Source organism: Drosophila miranda, chromosome XL (assembly GCF_003369915.1).
Source record: "Drosophila miranda strain MSH22 chromosome XL, D.miranda_PacBio2.1, whole genome shotgun sequence".
In the NCBI taxonomy this organism is placed as follows: Eukaryota; Metazoa; Arthropoda; class Insecta; order Diptera; family Drosophilidae; genus Drosophila; species Drosophila miranda.
In genome coordinates, this window is record NC_046673.1 from 7,031,258 (window position 1) to 7,056,094 (window position 24,837).

The following is a 24,837-nucleotide window of genomic DNA, read 5'->3' on the forward strand; positions in this document are numbered from 1 at the left end:
ATAATCTAGGTTTATATAAAGGAAACAAATACTAACACAAAAATACTAACAAAAAAAAATAAACCCTATTTCGGCCGAGTTGGCAGCCCCCTTTGATAGAGGTTGTTGCTTCCTGATGCTTGCTGATGTTTACGTTTAATCGTGGTGTTTTTTGTATGATCGTGATATTTTGTTTAATTGTGGGTCGGACGGGTGTAGATGTGTGAAATGTGGTGATGTTATGTGATGTGTTATGAATGAGGGTATACATGCGTGGGTTGTGTGTGATGTGGGTGGATGAAGGTGGGTGTGTGTGAATCGTGTGTGTGTATTGCTGCTTTGAAGTCCGGATTCTTTCCCCGGGGGGCTGGTGTGTGGGGACAGAAACGTGTCTCCAGTCGGTGCTCCGCTGACGGTCCCTTGGTGCCGGTGCTCCGCTGACGGTTCTCGCATCAGTTTCCCGGCCTGGCCAGTACCGGGATGCTGCTGCCGATGTCCGCCGCTTCTGCTGATGTTGATGCCTGCCGCTGATGTCTTGGTGGGATCGTCGTCTCCACGATCACCAATTTTGTTTCCTTTTTTTCTTTTAGGGCACGTGCGGCCTCCACTATTCTCCACCGGAAACTCTCCCTTTTCTTCCTCCTCGCCCCGTTTCCTTTTCTCCTACGCAACTCTGCCACTGCTTCCCAGGATCCACTATAGATGCCGCTGTCTCTTTCTTCTCCAGCCCTGATACCTATCGGCTCTGTCCAAAACCGCCCATAACACCACACTACCGTTTCCAGGATTACTCCGCCGAAACGGGAGTGCCAAGCTGGCGGGCTTTTTCAATTAAGGGGCCCCAAACGTAGGCCATCGCCCACACCCTGAGATTGAGAGTCTCTGGCTCCATCGACTGAGATGCCTGGGCTACTGCTTCAGATCCTTTGCGTGAAACACCCCAATACGTGAGCCTTGCAACGTCTCCAGCTCGTACAGACTGTTGCCCATACTCCGGATCACTCGGCACTTGACGTATTTTGGGCTGAACTTCGCGTTGATGTTGTTTTTAAATTTGCTCAACACGAAATTCCGCTTATATATCTCCTGACCCGGTGAGTACCTAATTTCTCGAGCTTTTCGATTATACCTGTTCTTCGCTCTGTTGTAGGCTTAATGAGAGTTTCCTCGGACCTCATCTCGGACTATCTCCATCTTGTCACTCCTCGCCAAGGGTGACATTTGTGCATCATTTAGGGCGCCCAGTCTGCGTGCCAATTTATAATCTCGGCCGCTAGTAAACATGTGCTGCCCAAACAACACAAAGTATGGCGACGTCCCGATACCCGTGTGTATAGCGCTCCTAGCCACACACTGGATCTCCGTCAGCTTCTCGTCCCAGCGCGTGTGATCCTCACTAGCGTATGTCCTTATTGCTGCCAGTACAGTCTGGTTCACTCGTTCGGCCGCGTTCGCCTGCGGTGCATAGTTCCCCGACTTCAGGTGCGTTATGCTTCTCCTATCCAGGAATTGAGAAAATTCAGCTGACACAAATTGCTTTCCATTATCGGTATGCACTATTTCAGGCACGCCAAACTGCGCGAAGACCTCGGCGTGCAAGAATCGGATCACGGCCGAAGACGTCGCCTTAGGCAAAGCCTTCAACCAGACATATCTGGACATGTGATCGAGGACTATTAGTATGACCACATTGCCACTTCGAGTCCTCGGATATGGACCCAGGAAATCCAGGTACATTTTTTGAATCGGCCTCTCGGTTCTGGTTTCGGCCTCCATGAGTGGACGGTGAACCTGTGTTGAATGTTTTGTTTCTTTGCAGGTGTTACAATCAGCCACATATGCCTTCACCTGCACGGTCATCCGGGGCCAATAATAGAACCGTCGCAGCCGTCCCAGTGTCCTCGCGATTCCTCCATGCATTGCCACATCGCTGTCGTGAGCCTGTTGGATCAGTGTGCTCGTCAGGGCTTCCGGGATCCATAGCTTCCACGAAAACTCCTCTAATTCCGGCCGGCCAAATTGTGTGCGCTTAAACAGCAGTCCTTCCTCCACCTTCAGGTCTGGGAATTCATCCTCATCGCTCTGGACCGACTCAATTTTTCTTCGGTATTCTTCATCCTCGAAGGCTGTGGTGTCGAACTCCAGGAAGTCGATAGCGTCCACGTCAGATTGCGGCTGGATCGGCCGGAGTATCCGGCCAAAGCTACTCGGGGTAAGTGGTGCTCTAGGCTTTCAATGAATTAGGAATCGATGATTCGTTGGCTAGAATATGCCCAATATGCCCTCCTTCTTAGCTGTTCTGAGGAAAACCCCAACTCTATCCGTATTTCAGGGACCCTCTTCATCCGGAATGGGCGGCATGGCAATGTCCCAGCAGCCGCAGCACAAGGCCGCGAATCAGCCAGGACCTGCAGCGCTGCTTCCACAGCAGCAGCAGCATCCGCGTCATCCTTCGCCAGCGACAGTGCCCAGGGTCATAGCCGAGGCAGCAGCTTTGGCTGGAGCTGGGGCTGGCATCGACATTGGCCTGCACGCCCATGGACATCTGCCCAGTGCCACGGAAATGACCATCGGACACATTTACCAGGAGCTCATGGGCATGAATTTCAATCAGGCCAATATACAGCAGCAGCAGCAGCAACACCACCACCAGCAGCAGCAGCAGCACCACCAGCAGCAGCACCACCACCAGCAGCAGCAGCAGGCGGCTCTGAAGCAGCAGGCGGCTCTGAAGCAGCAGGCGGCTCTCCTCTCCTACGGCCAAAAGGCCGTAACAGCAACTGGCATAGTCCCTGACCCACGCGACGTATGTTCTCAAAGCGGTGTTTCTTGCGTATCGTGCCCGTTTGCGTCGCCAGGTCCACTTCTGGGACAACTAGAGTACGGCCAGGACATTACACTCCACACCCACAGATTAGATGACTAGTTTTAAAATATTTTCTTTGTTTGTTTTGTCGAGTTTGTTGTCGTCTCCTCTGGGCTGATGACCGACAGCATAGCAAGGCGTACTCTTAAACACGCTTCAAAGTTATTTAGTTCTACGACACACACATTGCGGTCCGCCTCAGCAGATGGATCCCTGTGCCTGTGCCCAGAATGTCGCGGCTCCGCGCGTACTGGAGTCCGATTCCACACGAGGGCGAGGCATGAGTTCAATATCTTCTTGTTGCTGCAGAGCGCCTCCCGGCTGCTGGGTTTTTGCAATGATTAAAATGACCTTCATTCCCTGATGACAGACAGTCACTGGAAAACGGTCAAACTGGTCAAAAGACCAGTCCAACGCCTTCCTCTTCGAGGAGGACGTGCCCAGCTGTCCGTAGCACTTGCGGCCCCACATGAGGATCTTGTTGTTGCGGAGCAGCGCCGCATTGTGGGTCCAGCCGACGGCCAGCTGCCGCACGTCCTCCTCGAAGAGGAAGGCGTTGGACTGGTCTTTTGACCAGTTTGACCGTTTTCCAGTGACTGTCTGTCATCAGGGAATGAAGGTCATTTTAATCATTGCAAAAACCCAGCAGCCGGGAGGCGCTCTGCAGCAACAAGAAGATATTGAACTCATGCCTCGCCCTCCTGTGGAATCGGACTCCAGTACCCGCGGAGCCGCGACATTCTGGGCACAGGCACAGGGATCCATCTGCTGAGGCGGACCGCAATGTGTGTGTCGTAGAACTAAATAACTTTGAAGACTGTTTAAGAGTACGCCTTGCTATGCTGTCGGTCATCAGCCCAGAGGAGACGACAACAAACTCGACAAAACAAACAAACAAAATATTTTAAAACTAGTTCAAATACTCGATCGCTCCATGTCATCTAATCTGTGGGTGTGGAGTGTAATGTCCTGGCCGTCCTCTAGTTGTCCCAGAAGTGGACCTGGCGACGCAAACGGGCACGATACGCAAGAAACACCGCTTTGAGAACATACGTCGCGTGGGTTAGGGACTATGCCAGTTGCTGTTACGGCCTTTTGGCCGTAGGAGAGGAGAGCCGCCTGCTGCTTCAGAGCCGCCTGCTGCTTCAGAGCCGCCTGCTGCTGCTGCTGGAGAGCCGCCTGCTGCTGCTGCTGCTGGTGGTGGTGCTGCTGCTGCTGCTGGTGGTGGTGGTGGTGCTGCTGCTGCTGCTGGTGGTGGTGTTGCTGCTGCTGTATATTGGCCTGATTGAAATTCATGCCCATGAGCTCCTGGTAAATGTGTCCGATGGCCATTTCCGTGGCACTGGGCAGATGTCCATGGGCGTGCAGGCCAATGTCGATGCCAGCCCCAGCTCCAGCCAGAGCTGCTGCCTCGGCTATGACCCTGGGCACTGTCGCTGGCGAAGGATGACGCGGATGCTGCTGCTGCTGTGGAAGCAGCGCTGCAGGTCCTGGCTGATTCGCGGCCTTGTGCTGCGGCTGCTGGGACATTGCCATGCCGCCCATTCCGGATGAAGAGGGTCCCTGAAATACGGGTAGAGTTGGGGTTTTCCTCAGAACAGCTAAGAAGGAGGGCATATTGGGCATATTCTAGCCAACGAATCATCGATTCCTAATTCATTGAAAGCCTAGAGCACCACTTACCCCCGAGTAGCTTTGGCCGGATACTCCGGCCGATCCAGCCGCAATCTGACTGGAGCTTTGGTCGAAGCCCGGCGGCGGTTTTTTGTTCTTGTCCTCCTCCAAGCCCATGTAGTTGGCGCCAAACAGCGAATAATTCTCGGCCGCCTTGAAGTACTGGGCGGAGCCGTTCTCCTTGCTGTTGTCGCCGTAGAGAGAGCGCTCCACTTCGTGTATAAAGTCCGAGGCGGTCTCGCTCACCGCTAGAGCCTCCGCCAGGGCCTCGGCACTCATCGGAGCATCCTCCTCCACGTGGGGCAGGGGCTTCTCGGGCGGCTCCCAGACCCCAGGGGTAGTATCATCGATGGTTGGCTGCCAGATGCGCTTGGCCACCTGGCTCGAAACTTTGCCTAAAGCGCGAGACAAACGCGTGGATTATATTTAGTTTAGAGGATTCATTGGTACACACCCTCAGAGGCAGCAATCGCTTCGTCCTCATCGTCATCGTCCAAATACTTTGAGTTGAAGCTATTCTCCGACATCTTTTTGTGCGAGAAAGAAATGAAAATGTTTATTGGAAAGAAACACCGCTGAACGAGAACCTTCACTGCTTCGAGCGAAATGGAAGTAATCGGCTCCCAGTCGTCTGTTCGTTTGTTTATGGCGATCGGTTGCACAAAAAAAATTGATTTATGGGAAATTTATTTTATTTATGCGGAGTGGTCTACTAATACACGCTGAAGTTTCTCGGAATTACTGCCCGACACAGACGCCTACCACGACAGTGCTGCCCAGTCAGAGGTCGTGGAGGCTTGAGTGCTGTGTGTGCGTGTGTGTATCAGTGGATGAACTATTGGCAGCACCGGTTAATCTTTTTGTGTATTGGTGAACGAAAAATGCCGGCATACACATGCCCACAGAAGTCTTAAAGTGAGACTTCTGCGGATCGAAGAAATATCAATCCAATCCATTGCATTTTGCGCAGAAGAAGCGATGTCTCACTTTGGGCGACTTTTTCTGTGCTGCCAATTATTTAAGGGAGATAGTTCTCTGCTCTGAGGCATCTATCATGGAACACGAGTGTGTAGAGGCCGGTGCCGCAAATATTTGGAATATTTCATTGCACTTTGATGATTCTCCATCGCCATTTGCACTTGTTGGCTTCAAAAACCATAAGCGCCCTCAAATTCATCCACTAATTGCCTGGCAAGCCGCACATTTCGAATAAAATATATAAAAATCTACCATTTACCATATTTACCTTCTTTTTTCTGTGGAAAAGATTAAGTTTTTGAAAAACAAAGCACTTTATTTTCACTGTAAAAATGGCAAATAGTATTTGCAACGAAAATTCCGCGGAGTTCAAGTAAAGCTGCTGAAGGTTGAAAAACTTCATTGTTACTATCGATACATCGATGTTTCTTCAACTATCGATGGAAGAAAGAGCGCCAACTGCTTGGGTTTGATTATTCGTACAATTTTGCTCATGATCCGACATCAAATACCTTAATTTCGATATTCCGTTTAGTATTTTTAAGCATTTTTAACATTTATTATAAAATTAATTAACAGACGACTCGGAAATGGCGTAACAGAAGCCCGAGCCAGCTCCGGCCAACTTCACGCGCTGCATCTGGAAATTGATCGAAAATTGAATTTAAAGCCAATCCACTGGCAGAAGGGAGATTCTTACACATTCTCTGTACTGTTGTTGCCACAGTTTCCGTGCTCGTTCCAGCCCCAGGTGTAGATCTCGCCGGCTGTAGTCCGCAGCAGGCCGTGCTCTGCCCCCATGTGCACGCGAGCAGGCGTCTGGCCGTCGGGCAGTCGGAGGCTCAGTGGCTGGGGCACCGCCTGCTGCTCGCTGATCGAGCCCGTGCCCAGCTGTCCGTAGCACTTGCGGCCCCACATGAGGATCTCGTTGTTGCGGAGCAGCGCCGCATTGTGGGTCCAGCCGACGGCCAGCTGCCGCACGTCCTCCTCGAAGAGGAAGGCGTTGGACTGGTCTTTTGACCAGTTTGACCGTTTTCCAGTGACTGTCTGTCATCAGGGAATGAAGGTCATTTTAATCATTGCAAAAACCCAGCAGCCGGGAGGCGCTCTGCAGCAACAAGAAGATATTGAACTCATGCCTCGCCCTCGTGTGGAATCGGACTCCAGTACGCGCGGAGCCGCGACATTCTGGGCACAGGCACAGGGATCCATCTGCTGAGGCGGACCGCAATGTGTGTGTCGTAGAACTAAATAACTTTGAAGACTGTTTAAGAGTACGCCTTGCTATGCTGTCGGTCATCAGCCCAGAGGAGACGACAACAAACTCGACAAAACAAACAAACAAAATATTTTAAAACTAGTCATCTAATCTGTGGGTGTGGAGTGTAATGTCCTGGCCGTACTCTAGTTGTCCCAGAAGTGGACCTGGCGACGCAAACGGGCACGATACGCAAGAAACACCGCTTTGAGAACATACGTCGCGTGGGTCAGGGACTATGCCAGTTGCTGTTACGGCCTTTTGGCCGTAGGAGAGGAGAGCCGCCTGCTGCTGCTGGTGGTGGTGGTGCTGCTGCTGCTGGTGGTGGTGCTGCTGCTGCTGCTGGTGGTGGTGTTGCTGCTGCTGCTGCTGTATATTGGCCTGATTGAAATTCATGCCCATGAGCTCCTGGTAAATGTGTCCGATGGCCATTTCCGTGGCACTGGGCAGATGTCCATGGGCGTGCAGGCCAATGTCGATGCCAGCCCCAGCTCCAGCCAGAGCTGCTGCCTCGGCTATGACCCTGGGCACTGTCGCTGGCGAAGGATGACGCGGATGCTGCTGCTGCTGTGGAAGCAGCGCTGCAGGTCCTGGCTGATTCGCGGCCTTGTGCTGCGGCTGCTGGGACATTGCCATGCCGCCCATTCCGGATGAAGAGGGTCCCTGAAATACGGGTAGAGTTGGGGTTTTCCTCAGAACAGCTAAGAAGGAGGGCATATTGGGCATATTCTAGCCAACGAATCATCGATTCCTAATTCATTGAAAGCCTAGAGCACCACTTACCCCCGAGTAGCTTTGGCCGGATACTCCGGCCGATCCAGCCGCAATCTGACTGGAGCTTTGGTCGAAGCCCGGCGGCGGTTTTTTGTTCTTGTCCTCCTCCAAGCCCATGTAGTTGGCGCCAAACAGCGAATAATTCTCGGCCGCCTTGAAGTACTGGGCGGAGCCGTTCTCCTTGCTGTTGTCGCCGTAGAGAGAGCGCTCCACTTCGTGTATAAAGTCCGAGGCGGTCTCGCTCACCGCTAGAGCCTCCGCCAGGGCCTCGGCACTCATCGGAGCATCCTCCTCCACGTGGGGCAGGGGCTTCTCGGGCGGCTCCCAGACCCCAGGGGTAGTATCATCGATGGTTGGCTGCCAGATGCGCTTGGCCACCTGGCTCGAAACTTTGCCTAAAGCGCGAGACAAACGCGTGGATTATATTTAGTTTAGAGGATTCATTGGTACACACCCTCAGAGGCAGCAATCGCATCGTCCTCATCGTCATCGTCCAAATACTTTGAGTTGAAGCTATTCTCCGACATCTTTTTGTGCGCGAAAGAAATGAAAATGTTTATTGGAAAGAAACACCGCTGAACGAGAACCTTCACTGCTTCGAGCGAAGTGGAAGTAATCGGCTCCCAGTCGTCTGTTCGTTTGTTTATGGCGATCGGTTGCACAAAAAAAATTGATCTATGGGAAATTTATTTTATTTATGCGGAGTGGTCTACTAATACACGCTGAAGTTTCTCGGAATTACTGCCCGACACAGACGCCTACCACGACAGTGCTGCCCAGTCAGAGGTCGTGGAGGCTTGAGTGCTGTGTGTGCGTGTGTGTATCAGTGGATGAACTATTGGCAGCACTGGTTAATCTTTTTGTGTATTGGTGAACGAAAAATGCCGGCATACACATGCCCACAGAAGTCTTAAAGTGAGACTTCTGCGGATCGAAGAAATATCAATCCAATCCATTGCATTTTGCGCAGAAGAAGCGATGTCTCACTTTGGGCGACTTTTTCTGTGCTGCCAAATATTTAAGGGAGATAGTTCTCTGCTCTGAGGCATCTATCATGGAACACGAGTGTGTAGAGGCCGGTGCCGCGAATATTTGGAATATTTCATTGCACTTTGATGATTCTCCATCGCCATTTGCACTTGTTGGCTTCAAAAACCATAAGCGCCCTCAAATTCATCCACTAATTGCCTGGCAAGCCGCACATTTCGAATAAAATATATAAAAATCTACCATTTACCATATTTACCTTCTTTTTTCTGTGGAAAAGATTAAGTTTTTGAAAAACAAAGCACTTTATTTTCACTGTAAAAATGGCAAATAGTATTTGCAACGAAAATTCCGCGGAGTTCAAGTAAAGCTGCTGAAGGTTGAAAAACTTCATTGTTACTATCGATACATCGATGTTTCTTCAACTATCGATGGAAGAAAGAGCGCCAACTGCTTGGGTTTGATTATTCGTACAATTTTGCTCATGATCCGACATCAAATACCTTAATTTCGATATTCCGTTTAGTATTTTTAAGCATTTTTAACATTTATTATAAAATTAATTAACAGACGACTCGGAAATGGCGTAACAGAAGCCCGAGCCAGCTCCGGCCAACTTCACGCGCTGCATCTGGAAATTGATCGAAAATTGAATTTAAAGCCAATCCACTGGCAGAAGGGAGATTCTTACACATTCTCTGTACTGTTGTTGCCACAGTTTCCGTGCTCGTTCCAGCCCCAGGTGTAGATCTCGCCGGCTGTAGTCCGCAGCAGGCCGTGCTCTGCCCCCATGTGCACGCGAGCAGGCGTTTGGCCGTCGGGCAGTCGGAGGCTCAGTGGCTGGGGCACCGCCTGCTGCTCGCTGATCGAGCCCGTGCCCAGCTGTCCGTAGCACTTGCGGCCCCACATGAGGATCTCGTTGTTGCGGAGCAGCGCCGCATTGTGGGTCCAGCCGACGGCCAGCTGCCGCACGTCCTCCTCGAAGAGGAAGGCGTTGGACTGGTCTTTTGACCAGTTTGACCGTTTTCCAGTGACTGTCTGTCATCAGGGAATGAAGGTCATTTTAATCATTGCAAAAACCCAGCAGCCGGGAGGCGCTCTGCAGCAACAAGAAGATATTGAACTCATGCCTCGCCCTCGTGTGGAATCGGACTCCAGTACGCGCGGAGCCGCGACATTCTGGGCACAGGCACAGGGATCCATCTGCTGAGGCGGACCGCAATGTGTGTGTCGTAGAACTAAATAACTTTGAAGACTGTTTAAGAGTACGCCTTGCTATGCTGTCGGTCATCAGCCCAGAGGAGACGACAACAAACTCGACAAAACAAACAAACAAAATATTTTAAAACTAGTCATCTAATCTGTGGGTGTGGAGTGTAATGTCCTGGCCGTACTCTAGTTGTCCCAGAAGTGGACCTGGCGACGCAAACGGGCACGATACGCAAGAAACACCGCTTTGAGAACATACGTCGCGTGGGTCAGGGACTATGCCAGTTGCTGTTACGGCCTTTTGGCCGTAGGAGAGGAGAGCCGCCTGCTGCTTCAGAGCCGCCTGCTGCTTCAGAGCCGCCTGCTGCTTCAGAGCCGCCTGCTGCTTCAGAGCCGCCTGCTGCTGCTGCTTCAGAGCCGCCTGCTGCTGCTGCTGGTGGTGGTGCTGCTGCTGCTGCTGGTGGTGGTGCTGCTGCTGCTGCTGGTGGTGGTGTTGCTGCTGCTGCTGCTGTATATTGGCCTGATTGAAATTCATGCCCATGAGCTCCTGGTAAATGTGTCCGATGGCCATTTCCGTGGCACTGGGCAGATGTCCATGGGCGTGCAGGCCAATGTCGATGCCAGCCCCAGCTCCAGCCAGAGCTGCTGCCTCGGCTATGACCCTGGGCACTGTCGCTGGCGAAGGATGACGCGGATGCTGCTGCTGCTGTGGAAGCAGCGCTGCAGGTCCTGGCTGATTCGCGGCCTTGTGCTGCGGCTGCTGGGACATTGCCATGCCGCCCATTCCGGATGAAGAGGGTCCCTGAAATACGGGTAGAGTTGGGGTTTTCCTCAGAACAGCTAAGAAGGAGGGCATATTGGGCATATTCTAGCCAACGAATCATCGATTCCTAATTCATTGAAAGCCTAGAGCACCACTTACCCCGAGTAGCTTTGGCCGGATACTCCGGCCGATCCAGCCGCAATCTGACTGGAGCTTTGGTCGAAGCCCGGCGGCGGTTTTTTGTTCTTGTCCTCCTCCAAGCCCATGTAGTTGGCGCCAAACAGCGAATAATTCTCGGCCGCCTTGAAGTACTGGCGGAGCCGTTCTCCTTGCTGTTGTCGCCGTAGAGAGAGCGCTCCACTTTGTGTATAAAGTCCGAGGCGGTCTCGCTCACCGCTAGAGCCTCCGCCAGGGCCTCGGCACTCATCGGAGCATCCTCCTCCACGTGGGGCAGGGGCTTCTCGGGCGGCTCCCAGACCCCAGGGGTAGTATCATCGATGGTTGGCTGCCAGATGCGCTTGGCCACCTGGCTCGAAACTTTGCCTAAAGCGCGAGACAAACGCGTGGATTATATTTAGTTTAGAGGATTCATTGGTACACACCCTCAGAGGCAGCAATCGCATCGTCCTCATCGTCATCGTCCAAATACTTTGAGTTGAAGCTATTCTCCGACATCTTTTTGTGCGAGAAAGAAATGAAAATGTTTATTGGAAAGAAACACCGCTGAACGAGAACCTTCACTGCTTCGAGCGAAATGGAAGCAATCGGATCCCAGTCGTCTGTTCGTTTGTTTATGGCGATCGGTTGCACAAAAAAAATTGATTTATGGTAAATTTATTTTATTTATGCGGAGTGGTCTACTAATACACGCTGAAGTTTCTCGGAATTACTGCCCGACACAGACGCCTACCACGACAGTGCTGCCCAGTCAGAGGTCGTGGAGGCTTGAGTGCTGTGTGTGCGTGTGTGTATCAGTGGATGAACTATTGGCAGCACTGGTTAATCTTTTTGTGTATTGGTGAACGAAAAATGCCGGCATACACATGCCCACAGAAGTCTTAAAGTGAGACATCTGCGGATCGAAGAAATATCAATCCAATCCATTGCATTTTGCGCAGAAGAAGCGATGTCTCACTTTGGGCGACTTTTTCTGTGCTGCCAATTATTTAAGGGAGATAGTTCTCTGCTCTGAGGCATCTATCATGGAACACGAGTGTGTAGAGGCCGGTGCCGCAAATATTTCGAATATTTCATTGCACTTTGATGATTCTCCATCGCCATTTGCACTTGTTGGCTTCAAAAACCATAAGCGCCCTCAAATTCATCCACTAATTGCCTGGCAAGCCGCACATTTCGAATAAAATATATAAAAATCTACCATTTACCATATTTACCTTCTTTTTTCTGTGGAAAAGATTAAGTTTTTGAAAAACAAAGCACTTTATTTTCACTGTAAAAATGGCAAATAGTATTTGCAACGAAAATTCCGCGGAGTTCAAGTAAAGCTGCTGAAGGTCGAAAAACTTCATACTATCGATACATCGATGTTTCTTCAACTATCGATGGAAGAAAGAGCGCCAACTGCTTGGGTTTGATTATTCGTACAATTTTGCTCATGATCCGACATCAAATACCTTAATTTCGATATTCCGTTTAGTATTTTTAAGCATTTTTAACATTTATTATAAAATTAATTAACAGACGACTCGGAAATGGCGTAACAGAAGCCCGAGCCATCTCCGGCCAACTTCACGCGCTGCATCTGGAAATTGATCGAAAATTGAATTTAAAGCCAATCCACTGGCAGAAGGGAGATTCTTACACATTCTCTGTACTGTTGTTGCCACAGTTTCCGTGCTCGTTCCAGCCCCAGGTGTAGATCTCGCCGGCTGTAGTCCGCAGCAGGCCGTGCTCTGCCCCCATGTGCACGCGAGCAGGCGTCTGGCCGTCGGGCAGTCGGAGGCTCAGTGGCTGGGGCACCGCCTGCTGCTCGCTGATCGAGCCCGTGCCCAGCTGTCCGTAGCACTTGCGGCCCCACATGAGGATCTCGTTGTTGCGGAGCAGCGCCGCATTGTGGGTCCAGCCGACGGCCAGCTGCCGCACGTCCTCCTCGAAGAGGAAGGCGTTGGACTGGTCTTTTGACCAGTTTGACCGTTTTCCAGTGACTGTCTGTCATCAGGGAATGAAGGTCATTTTAATCATTGCAAAAACCCAGCAGCCGGGAGGCGCTCTGCAGCAACAAGAAGATATTGAACTCATGCCTCGCCCTCGTGTGGAATCGGACTCCAGTACGCGCGGAGCCGCGACATTCTGGGCACAGGCACAGGGATCCATCTGCTGAGGCGGACCGCAATGTGTGTGTCGTAGAACTAAATAACTTTGAAGACTGTTTAAGAGTACGCCTTGCTATGCTGTCGGTCATCAGCCCAGAGGAGACGACAACAAACTCGACAAAACAAACAAACAAAATATTTTAAAACTAGTTCAAATACTCGATCGCTCCATGTCATCTAATCTGTGGGTGTGGAGTGTAATGTCCTGGCCGTCCTCTAGTTGTCCCAGAAGTGGACCTGGCGACGCAAACGGGCACGATACGCAAGAAACACCGCTTTGAGAACATACGTCGCGTGGGTCAGGGACTATGCCAGTTGCTGTTACGGCCTTTTGGCCGTAGGAGAGGAGAGCCGCCTGCTGCTTCAGAGCCGCCTGCTGCTGCTGCTGGAGAGCCGCCTGCTGCTGCTGCTGCTGGTGGTGGTGCTGCTGCTGCTGGTGGTGGTGGTGGTGGTGCTGCTGCTGCTGGTGGTGGTGTTGCTGCTGCTGCTGCTGTATATTGGCCTGATTGAAATTCATGCCCATGAGCTCCTGGTAAATGTGTCCGATGGCCATTTCCGTGGCACTGGGCAGATGTCCATGGGCGTGCAGGCCAATGTCGATGCCAGCCCCAGCTCCAGCCAGAGCTGCTGCCTCGGCTATGACCCTGGGCACTGTCGCTGGCGAAGGATGACGCGGATGCTGCTGCTGCTGTGGAAGCAGCGCTGCAGGTCCTGGCTGATTCGCGGCCTTGTGCTGCGGCTGCTGGGACATTGCCATGCCGCCCATTCCGGATGAAGAGGGTCCCTGAAATACGGGTAGAGTTGGGGTTTTCCTCAGAACAGCTAAGAAGGAGGGCATATTGGGCATATTCTAGCCAACGAATCATCGATTCCTAATTCATTGAAAGCCTAGAGCACCACTTACCCCCGAGTAGCTTTGGCCGGATACTCCGGCCGATCCAGCCGCAATCTGACTGGAGCTTTGGTCGAAGCCCGGCGGCGGTTTTTTGTTCTTGTCCTCCTCCAAGCCCATGTAGTTGGCGCCAAACAGCGAATAATTCTCGGCCGCCTTGAAGTACTGGGCGGAGCCGTTCTCCTTGTTGTTGTCGCCGTAGAGAGAGCGCTCCACTTCGTGTATAAAGTCCGAGGCGGTCTCGCTCACCGCTAGAGCCTCCGCCAGGGCCTCGGCACTCATCGGAGCATCCTCCTCCACGTGGGGCAGGGGCTTCTCGGGCGGCTCCCAGACCCCAGGGGTAGTATCATCGATGGTTGGCTGCCAGATGCGCTTGGCCACCTGGCTCGAAACTTTGCCTAAAGCGCGAGACAAACGCGTGGATTATATTTAGTTTAGAGGATTCATTAGTACACACCCTCAGAGGCAGCAATCGCATCGTCCTCATCGTCATCGTCCAAATACTTTGAGTTGAAGCTATTCTCCGACATCTTTTTGTGCGAGAAAGAAATGAAAATGTTTATTGGAAAGAAACACCGCTGAACGAGAAACTTCACTGCTTCGAGCGAAATGGAAGTAATCGGCTCCCAGTCGTCTGTTCGTTTGTTTATGGCGATCGGTTGCACAAAAAAAATTGATTTATGGGAAATTTATTTTATTTATGCGGAGTGGTCTACTAATACACGCTGAAGTTTCTCGGAATTACTGCCCGACACAGACGCCTACCACGACAGTGCTGCCCAGTCAGAGGTCGTGGAGGCTTGAGTGCTGTGTGTGCGTGTGTGTATCAGTGGATGAACTATTGGCAGCACTGGTTAATCTTTTTGTGTATTGGTGAACGAAAAATGCCGGCATACACATGCCCACAGAAGTCTTAAAGTGAGACTTCTGCGGATCGAAGAAATATCAATCCAATCCATTGCATTTTGCGCAGAAGAAGCGATGTCTCACTTTGGGCGACTTTTTCTGTGCTGCCAATTATTTAAGGGAGATAGTTCTCTGCTCTGAGGCATCTATCATGGAACACGAGTGTGTAGAGGCCGGTGCCGCAAATATTTCGAATATTTCATTGCACTTTGATGATTCTCCATCGCCATTTGCACTTGTTGGCTTCAAAAACCATAAGCGCCCTCAAATTCATCCACTAATTGCCTGGCAAGCCGCACATTTCGAATAAAATATATAAAAATCTACCATTTACCATATTTACCTTCTTTTTTCTGTGGAAAAGATTAAGTTTTTGAAAAACAAAGCACTTTATTTTCACTGTAAAAATGGCAAATAGTATTTGCAACGAAAATTCCGCGGAGTTCAAGTAAAGCTGCTGAAGGTTGAAAAACTTCATTGTTACTATCGATACATCGATGTTTCTTCAACTATCGATGGAAGAAAGAGCGCCAACTGCTTGGGTTTGATTATTCGTACAATTTTGCTCATGATCCGACATCAAATACCTTAATTTCGATATTCCGTTTAGTATTTTTAAGCATTTTTAACATTTATTATAAAATTAATTAACAGACGACTCGGAAATGGCGTAACAGAAGCCCGAGCCAGCTCCGGCCAACTTCACGCGCTGCATCTGGAAATTGATCGAAAATTGAATTTAAAGCCAATCCACTGGCAGAAGGGAGATTCTTACACATTCTCTGTACTGTTGTTGCCACAGTTTCCGTGCTCGTTCCAGCCCCAGGTGTAGATCTCGCCGGCTGTAGTCCGCAGCAGGCCGTGCTCTGCCCCCATGTGCACGCGAGCAGGCGTCTGGCCGTCGGGCAGTCGGAGGCTCAGTGGCTGGGGCACCGCCTGCTGCTCGCTGATCGAGCCCGTGCCCAGCTGTCCGTAGCACTTGCGGCCCCACATGAGGATCTCGTTGTTGCGGAGCAGCGCCGCATTGTGGGTCCAGCCGACGGCCAGCTGCCGCACGTCCTCCTCGAAGAGGAAGGCGTTGGACTGGTCTTTTGACCAGAAATGCTGCCCCACCAAACTCAAAGAGCTGTCAAAGTTAAATAAGTTAAAGTAAAAAAAAAACCTAAATACATTTTTTAAAATCTATATGAAGGCGCGGTGGACGTGCCTCAACTGTTAAAGTTGAATGAGTCGAATCCTCCAGAAATCAGGAAAAACAAACAAATTATGAATATGTACGCAGAAGAATAAACCGTTTGTTTCATCCACGAGATTCGCAATGTACAACTTTCTAGCTTAAGGATTACACATGCATTTTCTCAATATAAAAACAAAGACCTCCTGATTATAGACGTCCGCCACGACCGTATCTGCGACGGAGGCAACTCCTCCGCAGCACCTCCGCAACTTTTTGTGAAAATATGTTGAACGAAAAATCGGAAAAACATTTTTTTTTTTTCATCGAAAAAACATGCCATTCGCAATTCATGTTTTTTTTTTCCCATGTAAATTTAATAAATTTTTAATTGAAAGACATCTGAAGAAGATTCAGTTTAGTCAATAGAAACAGTGCCAGTATTAGGAAAAAAATATATACATACATATATGTATGAGAAAACAGCTCTTGTCGGCCTTTTTATAGGAAAAGCAGCCTGCAGTCGGCGCTGCAGTTGCGCAGTAGCGATGGACGCGTCAAAATGGCGGAACGTGGACTTATCGATAGGTCCCTCATAAATATTTCTCGTTTTTGATATTTCGGGTAATGTTACTAGCTAACTAGAACCCTCAGCCTTGCCCAGAAACTTTAATCCGATTGACGAATCATTTTACCACAAGACTGGTTCATTTTAAAGCAGCTTCAGCTCTTGAATTTGAATTTTCAATGGTTGGGACCGGTTGCTACCGATTCATACTCGATTCAAATAGAGCGAAAAAGAGAACCTTAACTGATTTAATGAGAGCGCAAAAAGAGCCAATAACCGTTTCGAAGAAAGCAATTCGACCATCAATACTATCGATTGGATGCAAGTGGTGTGCGCCAAATAGAAATTGTTTGAAAGTGAATGAGCGAAAAGGATTTAGATCCAATCCATTGGAATAAATGATTTGAGAGCGGTCACCGCAGGTAGAGTTCAGTATTCTAGGGATGGTTGTTAAATATGTATTGATATATCAATTTTTTGATATATATCGACTTATATGTCTGATATTTTTTGGCTGGGCGAACATATTAACATGAATATTTTTCTCAGATTTGGCCGAGTCGATACTATTTTTCTGTTGGCTCAGGACGTAAGATCAAATATATCCGCGACTTTTGATTCTACTTATCGATGTACAGGAAGCTGCGAACATCGGTACTTTTGTGCGATAGTCTGATAAAATCCGGCGGTTACATGCCTTTATTTTGAAAATAACAAGCCGCCCATAAAATTGTATTTATTCAAATAGTAACCACTCAACTTAACCACTGTTCATCATCAGCGATCTTTTCTTTTTCCCTGAAGAACATGTGTTTGATTCCAACTACACAGAAAGCGACAAAAGTAACGAAACTCCTGGTGCTAAAAAATGAAGCTAGGAAGCCGCAAAGGTTACCTTTATAAAGCCAGTGCTGCCAATGCGGGGACAGAAAATATATCGTTTTCGCCGGCTTTGTCAATCGGAATAGGCCAAACATTTGTTCAGATATGGTCAACAAATCTGGCAATTAATAGTCAGTTCAGTGAGTGTTCTGTGTAAAAATTGTGAAGCTAGAAATAAGTTACAATAAAACGCCTAAGTTCGCCTGTATTTTCAGTAGTAATTTCGAACTGTATGGTTCGCAGCCTCCCTGAAAAAAGCAACGCGTGCGTGGATTCTGCCGAAGACCAATCCAAAAAGAAGTGAAAAGTGAACAAATAGCACAGTAATTCGAATTACTTTCTTCAATTAGTGCACATACGTACGTATTTATTGTCTGAAAATCAGAATCAGTGAGAATCCCAATGTTCTATCAGAATGAACGGTCATCATCGCAAGAGAAAGTGGCAAGCTGGGCGCGGTGAGGATCTCACCCCCGACGACCGTAGTGAGTTAATTGCCGAGTTGATGGCTAAACTAGACGGAGTCAATTTCGTCGCCGACTTTTTCCACATCCGTCGACTGAAACTGCTGATCACCGACTGCCTGCCCGACCACAAGGAGCAGCTGCTACGCATTCTCATAGGCTGTGTGACCCGGCCCCCCAGCCCGGCCACAGCTAGATACGCCCAAATTGTGAGTCTCCTCTGCAACGACTTTGATCTCCTGATGGTCGACTGCATCCGCGCCCTGATGGTGGTCCACCAGAAGGCACTCATCGATGGCAAGTGGGAGAAGGCGCGCGGCCTGGAGAGCTTCTTCGCCGAGCTATGCAAGTGACATAGCATAGAAGGGCCCTGGCTATGCAGTTTGATCACTGCACTGCCCCTGTTCGGACACGATACGTAATACATATCAAACTCTCGGTAAACAAAACATAGCATATTCAATAACACGACATTAACACACGAGCCTAACACACGAGCCAAATAAACGAAGAATCTAGGCAACGATATTGGTGCACTTTAAGGATTTGTTTTAGGTACTACTCGTATTATTATTTATTCAACAGAAATTCCCCACCATCCAGCCCCGCAACCCACTCGACAATCCGTTTGAAGAACTCAGCGTCGACCAGCTCGACGATCCGCACATTCCCATTTTGTCATCTTCGCTGCAGCTAACCAGGCTCCATGGCCCCCAGGTAGATGGGCACCTGGAATCACACCACACAAAGGATGTGTGGGGAAATTATCCACATGCACATGCCCCTCTGTACTAACATCTTGGCTCACTCAAATTTCACAGTTTTATTTTGAAGAGTGAGAGGTTTTAGATTGGCTAACGACCCAACAAAATTTTGGATCAAGCTCAAACTGCCATTTGATTATGTTTATTAAACATACGAGTAAAATCTGCGTCCAACAAAGGGGGGAGGCGGGGGGTGTGCATTAAAGCTACTTGAAGAGCAGAGGCAACCTGCAGTGAGGCTCCGTCTGACTGGGATTGTCCGAATAGAGCGACATGGTCCTAGCGGTGAGATCGAAAATGCCAACGGCAATGGTTTTGACCACCTCATCACAGCTGCCATTCTCGCGCCACACGCAATACATTCCCCCAGAGACATCGCCCAGCATATGGCGCACATCCTGCTCGCTCGATGGCGGCTTGTAGGTGCCGAACGCCTGCATTCGCGATACGCTGGAGTCGACCATCAGAGCGTTGGCCTGATCCTGGCGTATGCGATCGAATCTAGGATCGAATCGAGAATTACTCAAGCTGCGCTAATGACTACTGGTAGATCTCTGGTACTCACTGATTCACATGGTAGTTATGATTGCCCAAGGGTATCTCCTTGATGTTCAAAAGCGACTCATTCTTACGGTCTGGCGAAGGCGCCATCTCCACATTATAGAACATCTGGCGGGGATCGCTGTGAAATCAAGGAACAAGAAAACTGCAGACTGTTGACCGTTGACCAAAGTCCCTTTGATACTCACGCCAAGAAGGTAAAGTTAATGGAGCAGGCATCGGCTGCTCCCACACCTGCGTCCTTGAGCACCCTAAAAGCATCGTCCACATTGCTGGTGGCCAGCAGGGCTCGTGTCAAGAAGTGTCTCGCTAAAAAGCATTAAAGCCAACCCTCATTAAAGGTCTCTTATCCCATCGAAAGGGAAATGGGAAGTACACTCACGTGTCTTGCCACTGCGCAACAGCTCCGCACTGATCGTATTGATGCTGAAGACCAGGCCATGATAATTCTGATTCATGGTGTAGCCGGGCAAGTGTCCGGCATAGCACAGGGACATAAAGTGCTCCTCCTTGACATTGTATTTGCCCTGCGGCTTGTCGCTGATGATGTGCGCGTCAACAAAATAGTAATGATTGAGGGATTCCGTCAGGGCATCCTCGGTGTGACCCAACAGTCGCTATAAACGAGACGTTGCACTGTATTAAAGCAATCTTCTGGGGCTCCTCTAGGCTTTACCTACGCAATTCTTTTGGTTGACAATGATTGTGGAGCAGCCAGTCGGCTGGTTATTGTTGCGCGGCTGTAGCTTCAACGCCTGCGGCAGGATGTCGTCAAGGTGCAGGAGAAAGAGCTGAAATATGATAAACGTTTTAAAAACAAAATTAAATATATATATTAAAATATAACCATGTACGTCTGCTAATCTCTTTATTTATAAGATATACAGCTGAAATTTTTCAAACAGCAGTACCGTTCTTTACTGGACTTTTCGATAAAATATACCGTCCGACCCTCAGAAATATACCAAAATATACCGTCTCATTTGAAAAATATACCGTAAATGTACTGACGAATTCATGTTCTATTTTACATATTCCTCGTTTTTAAAATTCCGTGGAATATTACTAGCTATACAGCACATTTATCTATGCCCGAATCATTTTATCCGATTAATTAAACTATTCTCAACTTGACTGGTTTATTTTAAACACTTGCTTTTATTGAATTTTGCGTAAAAAGAGGTTTTAGCGAAATAAGTCGAACAAAAAACAAGTAGCGAAATAGGTCAATCAAAACAAACGAAAAAGGAAATTGCTCAATTTTGATATTCCATTGAATAATGCTGACTAACTAAATCTCTCAGCAATGCCCACATAGTTTTATCCCATTGATGAATAAATTTTCTACAAGATTGGATAGTTTTTAATCCTTGCTTTTATTGTATTTATTGTAAAAACAGGGTTAAACGAAAAAGCTCAACAAAAAAAAGAGTCGCAATGTTGCTGGTATTTGAAGACGTGATGCGTGTATAGCCTTTGTACACCCTATTTCGCTAATTTTGTATGAAGATCAAACGTAATTTATTTATTCTTTAGACATATTCAAGTACCTTATTAGTATCTTGCATATATTTATGTCGATCCTGATACCTACTGAGCCTTGGAAGACAAACGTATTCACAATTCTATAACATTCATTTCCCCCAGGGTATGTGTGCATGGAATTAGCAACATGTTTGTGTATGGAATGGGACTCATTGTTGCTAAAGCGAAACTGCGGCGAATCGGGTATTGCCAAGCTATATAGATTTTCCCACTTAGCTTTATCGCATAGATAAATACATTTTTTACAAGATTGCTCCTTTTAATTACCTTTATGTATTTTATTTTGACTAAAATACGGTTTTCAAGGAAATGTTGCCGCAACAGTGTGTATGGAATGGGACTCATTGTTTCTAAAGCGAACTGCGGCGAACTCAAATTCGATTCAAAAAACGACCAATTCTTTGTTCCGTTGAATAAAACTATCTATATAGAACATTTAGCCATGCCCACTCAATTTTGTACGATTGATGAATCCATTCTATACATGATTAGCGTATTCGAAATACTTGCATTTATTGGATTTCTATATAGCATTGAAAATGAAATTAATAAATGACAAAAATACCATTTAGCACTAAAAAACACCACATGGGAGCGCGGCGAAAACCAGTATTTCTACAGTATGACCCTCAGAACAGCACCGAAATATATGGTCTCATTTGAAAAATATACCGAGTGGTGCGCGCCAAATCGAACTTTTTTGAATGTGAGCGACAAGGATTTAAATGTTGTCAACCGGGCCTTTATCTATCCCCACATAATTTAATACGATTAATGAATCAATTTTCTACTTAACTGGCTTATTTTTAATACTTGCTTTTGTTGGATTTTGCGTAAAAAAAGGTTTTAGCGAGAATGGTCAAACAAATGAAACGTGATAAAAAGTAATAAAACGTAAGAGAAAAATCGTTCCCATTGCTCAATTTCTTTATTCCGTTGAATAATTCTGACTAACTAAAACCTTTAGCTCTACCAACATAATTTTAGGCCATTAATGAATAAATTTTCTACCTGATTGACTACTTTTAAGTACTCCCTTTTATTGTATAGTGTTGAAAACAAGGTTTAAACAAAAAAGGTCAACAAAAAACAATGGTAACGTGAGTATGGAATGTCACGTCAATCGGAGTTTGGGCATAGGTATACCCTATTTGGTTAATATATGAAGAAACTGTTTTAAAACGTAATTAGTTAAAAAACTATCTCAGATTGTTATGTTTTAGACATATTAATGCATATGATTAGGGTCTTGTAAATATATCTCGATCCCGATACCCATTCTTGGTTTCTGTAAGAAGACCAAAACCTTCAAAATATCGTTGAAATACCTTTTGAACAGAGACTGAATAGTTTTGGCCTATATTGGTGCATTAGATGACAAAAATTTTCTCAGTTCCATAAAATCCATTTCCCAGGGTATGCAAAATGTTGCTCAATCCGCGCAATGTTGGGGAACAATGCTGCTTGATTTCACGGCACATGAGTCTGCCTCATACAAATTGAATGCTGCCAGCAACATAACACGTAAGAAAACGTAAGTGGTTGCGTAATAATTTTTACGTAGCTGGAGCTGGGGCTGGCATCGACATTGGCCTGCACGCCCATGGACATCTGCCCAGTGCCACGGAAATGGCCATCGGACACATTTACCAGGAGCTCATGGGCATGAATTTCAATCAGGCCAATATACAGCAGCAGCAGCAGCAACACCACCACCAGCAGCAGCAGCAGCACCACCACCAGCAGCAGCAGCAGCACCACCACCAGCAGCAGCAGCAGCAGGCGGCTCTCCAGCAGCAGCAGCAGGCGGCTCTGAAGCAGCAGGCGGCTCTGAAGCAGCAGGCGGCTCTCCTCTCCTACGGCCAAAAGGCCGTAACAGCAACTGGCATAGTCCCTGACCCACGCGACGTATGTTCTCAAAGCGGTGTTTCGGTTGCACAAAAAAAAATTGATTTATGGGAAATTTATTTTATTTATGCGGAGTGGTCTACTAATACACGCTGAAGTTTCTCGGAATTACTGCCCGACACAGACGCCTACCACGACAGTGCTGCCCAGTCAGAGGTCGTGAAGGCTTGAGTGCTGTGTGTGCGTGTGTGTATCAGTGGATGAACTATTGGCAGCACTGGTTAATCTTTTTGTGTATTGGTGAACGAAAAATGCCGGCATACACATGCCCACAGAAGTCTTAAAGTGAGACTTCTGCGGATCGAAGAAATATCAATCCAATCCATTGCATTTTGCGCAGAAGAAGCGATGTCTCACTTTGGGCGACTTTTTCTGTGCTGCCAATTATTTAAGGGAGATAGTTCTCTGCTCTGAGGCATCTATCATGGAACACGAGTGTGTAGAGGCCGGTGCCGCAAATATTTCGAATATTTCATTGCACTTTGATGATTCTCCATCGCCATTTGCACTTGTTGGCTTCAAAAACCATAAGCGCCCTCAAATTCATCCACTAATTGCCTGGCAAGCCGCACATTTCGAATAAAATATATAAAAATCTACCATTTACCATATTTACCTTCTTTTTTCTGTGGAAAAGATTAAGTTTTTGAAAAACAAAGCACTTTATTTTCACTGTAAAAATGGCAAATAGTATTTGCAACGAAAATTCCGCGGAGTTCAAGTAAAGCTGCTGAAGGTTGAAAAACTTCATTGTTACTATCGATACATCGATGTTTCTTCAACTATCGATGGAAGAAAGAGCGCCAACTGCTTGGGTTTGATTATTCGTACAATTTTGCTCATGATCCGACATCAAATACCTTAATTTCGATATTCCGTTTAGTATTTTTAAGCATTTTTAACATTTATTAAAAAATTAATTAACAGACGACTCGGAAATGGCGTAACAGAAGCCCGAGCCAGCTCCGGCCAACTTCACGCGCTGCATCTGGAAATTGATCGAAAATTGAATTTAAAGCCAATCCACTGGCAGAAGGGAGATTCTTACACATTCTCTGTACTGTTGTTGCCACAGTTTCAGTGCTCGTTCCAGCCCCAGGTGTAGATCTCGCCGGCTGTAGTCCGCAGCAGGCCGTGCTCTGCCCCCATGTGCACGCGAGCAGGCGTCTGGCCGTCGGGCAGTCGGAGGCTCAGTGGCTGGGGCACCGCCTGCTGCTCGCTGATCGAGCCCGTGCCCAGCTGTCCGTAGCAGTTGCGGCCCCACATGAGGATCTCGTTGTTGCGGAGCAGCGCCGCATTGTGGGTCCAGCCGACGGCCAGCTGCCGCACGTCCTCCTCGAAGAGGAAGGCGTTGGACTGGTCTTTTGACCAGAAATGCTGCCCCACCAAACTCAAAGAGCTGTCAAAGTTGAATAAGTTAAAGTAAAAAAAAAACGTAAATACATTTTTTTAAATCTATATGAAGGCGCGGTGGACGTGCCTCAACTGTTAAAGTTGAATGAGTCGAATCCTCCAGAAATCAGGAAAAACAAACAAATTATGAATATGTACGCAGAAGAATAAACCGTTTGTTTCATCCACGAGATTCGCAATGTACAACTTTCTAGCTTAAGGATTACACATGCATTTTCTCAATATAAAAACAAAGACCTCCTGATTATAGACGTCCGCCACGACCGTATCTGCGACGGAGGCAACTCCTCCGCAGCACCTCCGCAACTTTTTGTGAAAATATGTTGAACGAAAAATCGGTAGAACATTTTTTTTTTTCATCGAAAAAACATGCCATTCGCAATTCATGTTTTTTTTTTCCCATGTAAATTTAATAAATTTTTAATTGAAAGACATCTGAAGAAGATTCAGTTTAGTCAATAGAAACAGTGCCAGTATTAGGAAAAAAATATATACATACATATATGTATGAGAAAAAAGCTCTTGTCGGCCTTTTTATAGGAAAAGCAGCCTGCAGTCGGCGCTGCAGCTGCGCAGTAGCGATGGACGCGTCAAAATGGCGGAACGTGGACTTATCGATAGGTCCCTCATAAATATTTCTCGTTTTTGATATTTCGTGTTGCATGCGAAGATATCGATAGGCGAGACCCTAGAAGCGCTGAGAGGAAGGTATTTTTTTTGAACAGGGTGGCAGGGCCAAAATTTAAGGGGAAAGGTTAGCGAAGAGTGGCCACCGGGTCCTGGAGAGTTAGAGTTCCGCGCGCTCTCCGGAGCCGTTGTGAGAGGATTTCCGATCTCATCCCATAACGGAGTCCCGAAGCCAACTCACCCACACCCAAAAGAAAAGAGAGCCGACAGCAGCCCGAATCAGGCCATGCCCTTGAACCTAGTTCAAGGGCG

General features: G+C 47.9%; 8 protein-coding genes across 9 annotated transcripts; 1 reads left to right on the forward strand and 7 right to left on the reverse strand.

Annotated features, from left to right (window-relative positions):
• Window positions 1-705: 705 nt before the first annotated feature.
• LOC117187650 (RCC1 domain-containing protein 1-like) lies at window positions 706-7,040 on the reverse strand. Of its 2 annotated transcripts, none has more exons than XM_033390286.1 (3): window positions 6,198-7,040; window positions 6,098-6,137; window positions 706-747 (listed from the first exon to the last, which is right to left on the reverse strand). In XM_033390286.1, exons 1-2 carry the CDS (start codon window positions 6,413-6,415, stop codon window positions 6,125-6,127), a joined length of 231 nt encoding a protein of 76 aa, XP_033246177.1. In that variant the 5' UTR covers window positions 6,416-7,040; the 3' UTR covers window positions 706-747; window positions 6,098-6,124. The 2 variants fall into 2 exon arrangements, 1 of the variants encoding a protein (XP_033246177.1); XR_004472300.1 differs by lacking the exon at window positions 706-747 and adding an exon at window positions 4,932-5,046 and having other exon boundaries at window positions 5,766-6,137.
• Window positions 6,902-9,319, reverse strand: LOC117187029 (myb-like protein Q). The gene is made up of 6 exons (XM_033388685.1): window positions 9,208-9,319; window positions 8,776-9,147; window positions 7,984-8,056; window positions 7,539-7,924; window positions 7,011-7,418; window positions 6,902-6,922 (listed from the first exon to the last, which is right to left on the reverse strand). The coding sequence occupies exons 2-6, from the start codon at window positions 8,908-8,910 to the stop codon at window positions 6,902-6,904; spliced, it is 1,023 nt and encodes a 340-aa protein (XP_033244576.1). The 5' UTR covers window positions 8,911-9,147; window positions 9,208-9,319.
• On the reverse strand, window positions 9,204-11,857 carry LOC117187030 (alsin-like). Its single transcript, XM_033388686.1, has 3 exons — window positions 11,091-11,857; window positions 10,648-11,031; window positions 9,204-9,550 (listed from the first exon to the last, which is right to left on the reverse strand). The coding sequence occupies exons 1-3, from the start codon at window positions 11,161-11,163 to the stop codon at window positions 9,204-9,206; spliced, it is 804 nt and encodes a 267-aa protein (XP_033244577.1). The 5' UTR covers window positions 11,164-11,857.
• Window positions 11,858-11,904: 47 nt separating this feature from the next.
• Window positions 11,905-12,984, reverse strand: LOC117187649 (RCC1 domain-containing protein 1-like). The gene is made up of 2 exons (XM_033390285.1): window positions 12,311-12,984; window positions 11,905-12,250 (listed from the first exon to the last, which is right to left on the reverse strand). Exons 1-2 carry the CDS (start codon window positions 12,526-12,528, stop codon window positions 12,238-12,240), a joined length of 231 nt encoding a protein of 76 aa, XP_033246176.1. The 5' UTR covers window positions 12,529-12,984; the 3' UTR covers window positions 11,905-12,237.
• Window positions 12,985-14,984: 2,000 nt separating this feature from the next.
• Window positions 14,985-15,973, reverse strand: LOC117187031 (ultraviolet-B receptor UVR8-like). The gene is made up of 3 exons (XM_033388692.1): window positions 15,966-15,973; window positions 15,395-15,745; window positions 14,985-15,334 (listed from the first exon to the last, which is right to left on the reverse strand). Exons 1-3 carry the CDS (start codon window positions 15,971-15,973, stop codon window positions 15,322-15,324), a joined length of 372 nt encoding a protein of 123 aa, XP_033244583.1. The 3' UTR covers window positions 14,985-15,321.
• Window positions 15,974-17,357: 1,384 nt separating this feature from the next.
• LOC117187451 lies at window positions 17,358-18,235 on the forward strand. Its single transcript, XM_033390158.1, has 2 exons — window positions 17,358-17,602; window positions 17,658-18,235. The coding sequence occupies exon 2, from the start codon at window positions 17,659-17,661 to the stop codon at window positions 18,058-18,060; it is 402 nt and encodes a 133-aa protein (XP_033246049.1). The 5' UTR covers window positions 17,358-17,602; window position 17,658; the 3' UTR covers window positions 18,061-18,235.
• A 280-nt stretch (window positions 18,236-18,515) lies between these two features.
• Window positions 18,516-23,390, reverse strand: LOC117187423. Its single transcript, XM_033390080.1, has 6 exons — window positions 23,102-23,390; window positions 19,713-19,823; window positions 19,415-19,649; window positions 19,221-19,341; window positions 19,037-19,153; window positions 18,516-18,972 (listed from the first exon to the last, which is right to left on the reverse strand). The coding sequence occupies exons 1-6, from the start codon at window positions 23,234-23,236 to the stop codon at window positions 18,678-18,680; spliced, it is 1,014 nt and encodes a 337-aa protein (XP_033245971.1). The 5' UTR covers window positions 23,237-23,390; the 3' UTR covers window positions 18,516-18,677.
• LOC117187032 (ultraviolet-B receptor UVR8-like) lies at window positions 23,384-24,112 on the reverse strand. Its single transcript, XM_033388694.1, has 3 exons — window positions 24,105-24,112; window positions 23,534-23,884; window positions 23,384-23,473 (listed from the first exon to the last, which is right to left on the reverse strand). Exons 1-2 carry the CDS (start codon window positions 24,110-24,112, stop codon window positions 23,563-23,565), a joined length of 330 nt encoding a protein of 109 aa, XP_033244585.1. The 3' UTR covers window positions 23,384-23,473; window positions 23,534-23,562.
• Between the last annotated feature and the right edge of the window lie 725 nt (window positions 24,113-24,837).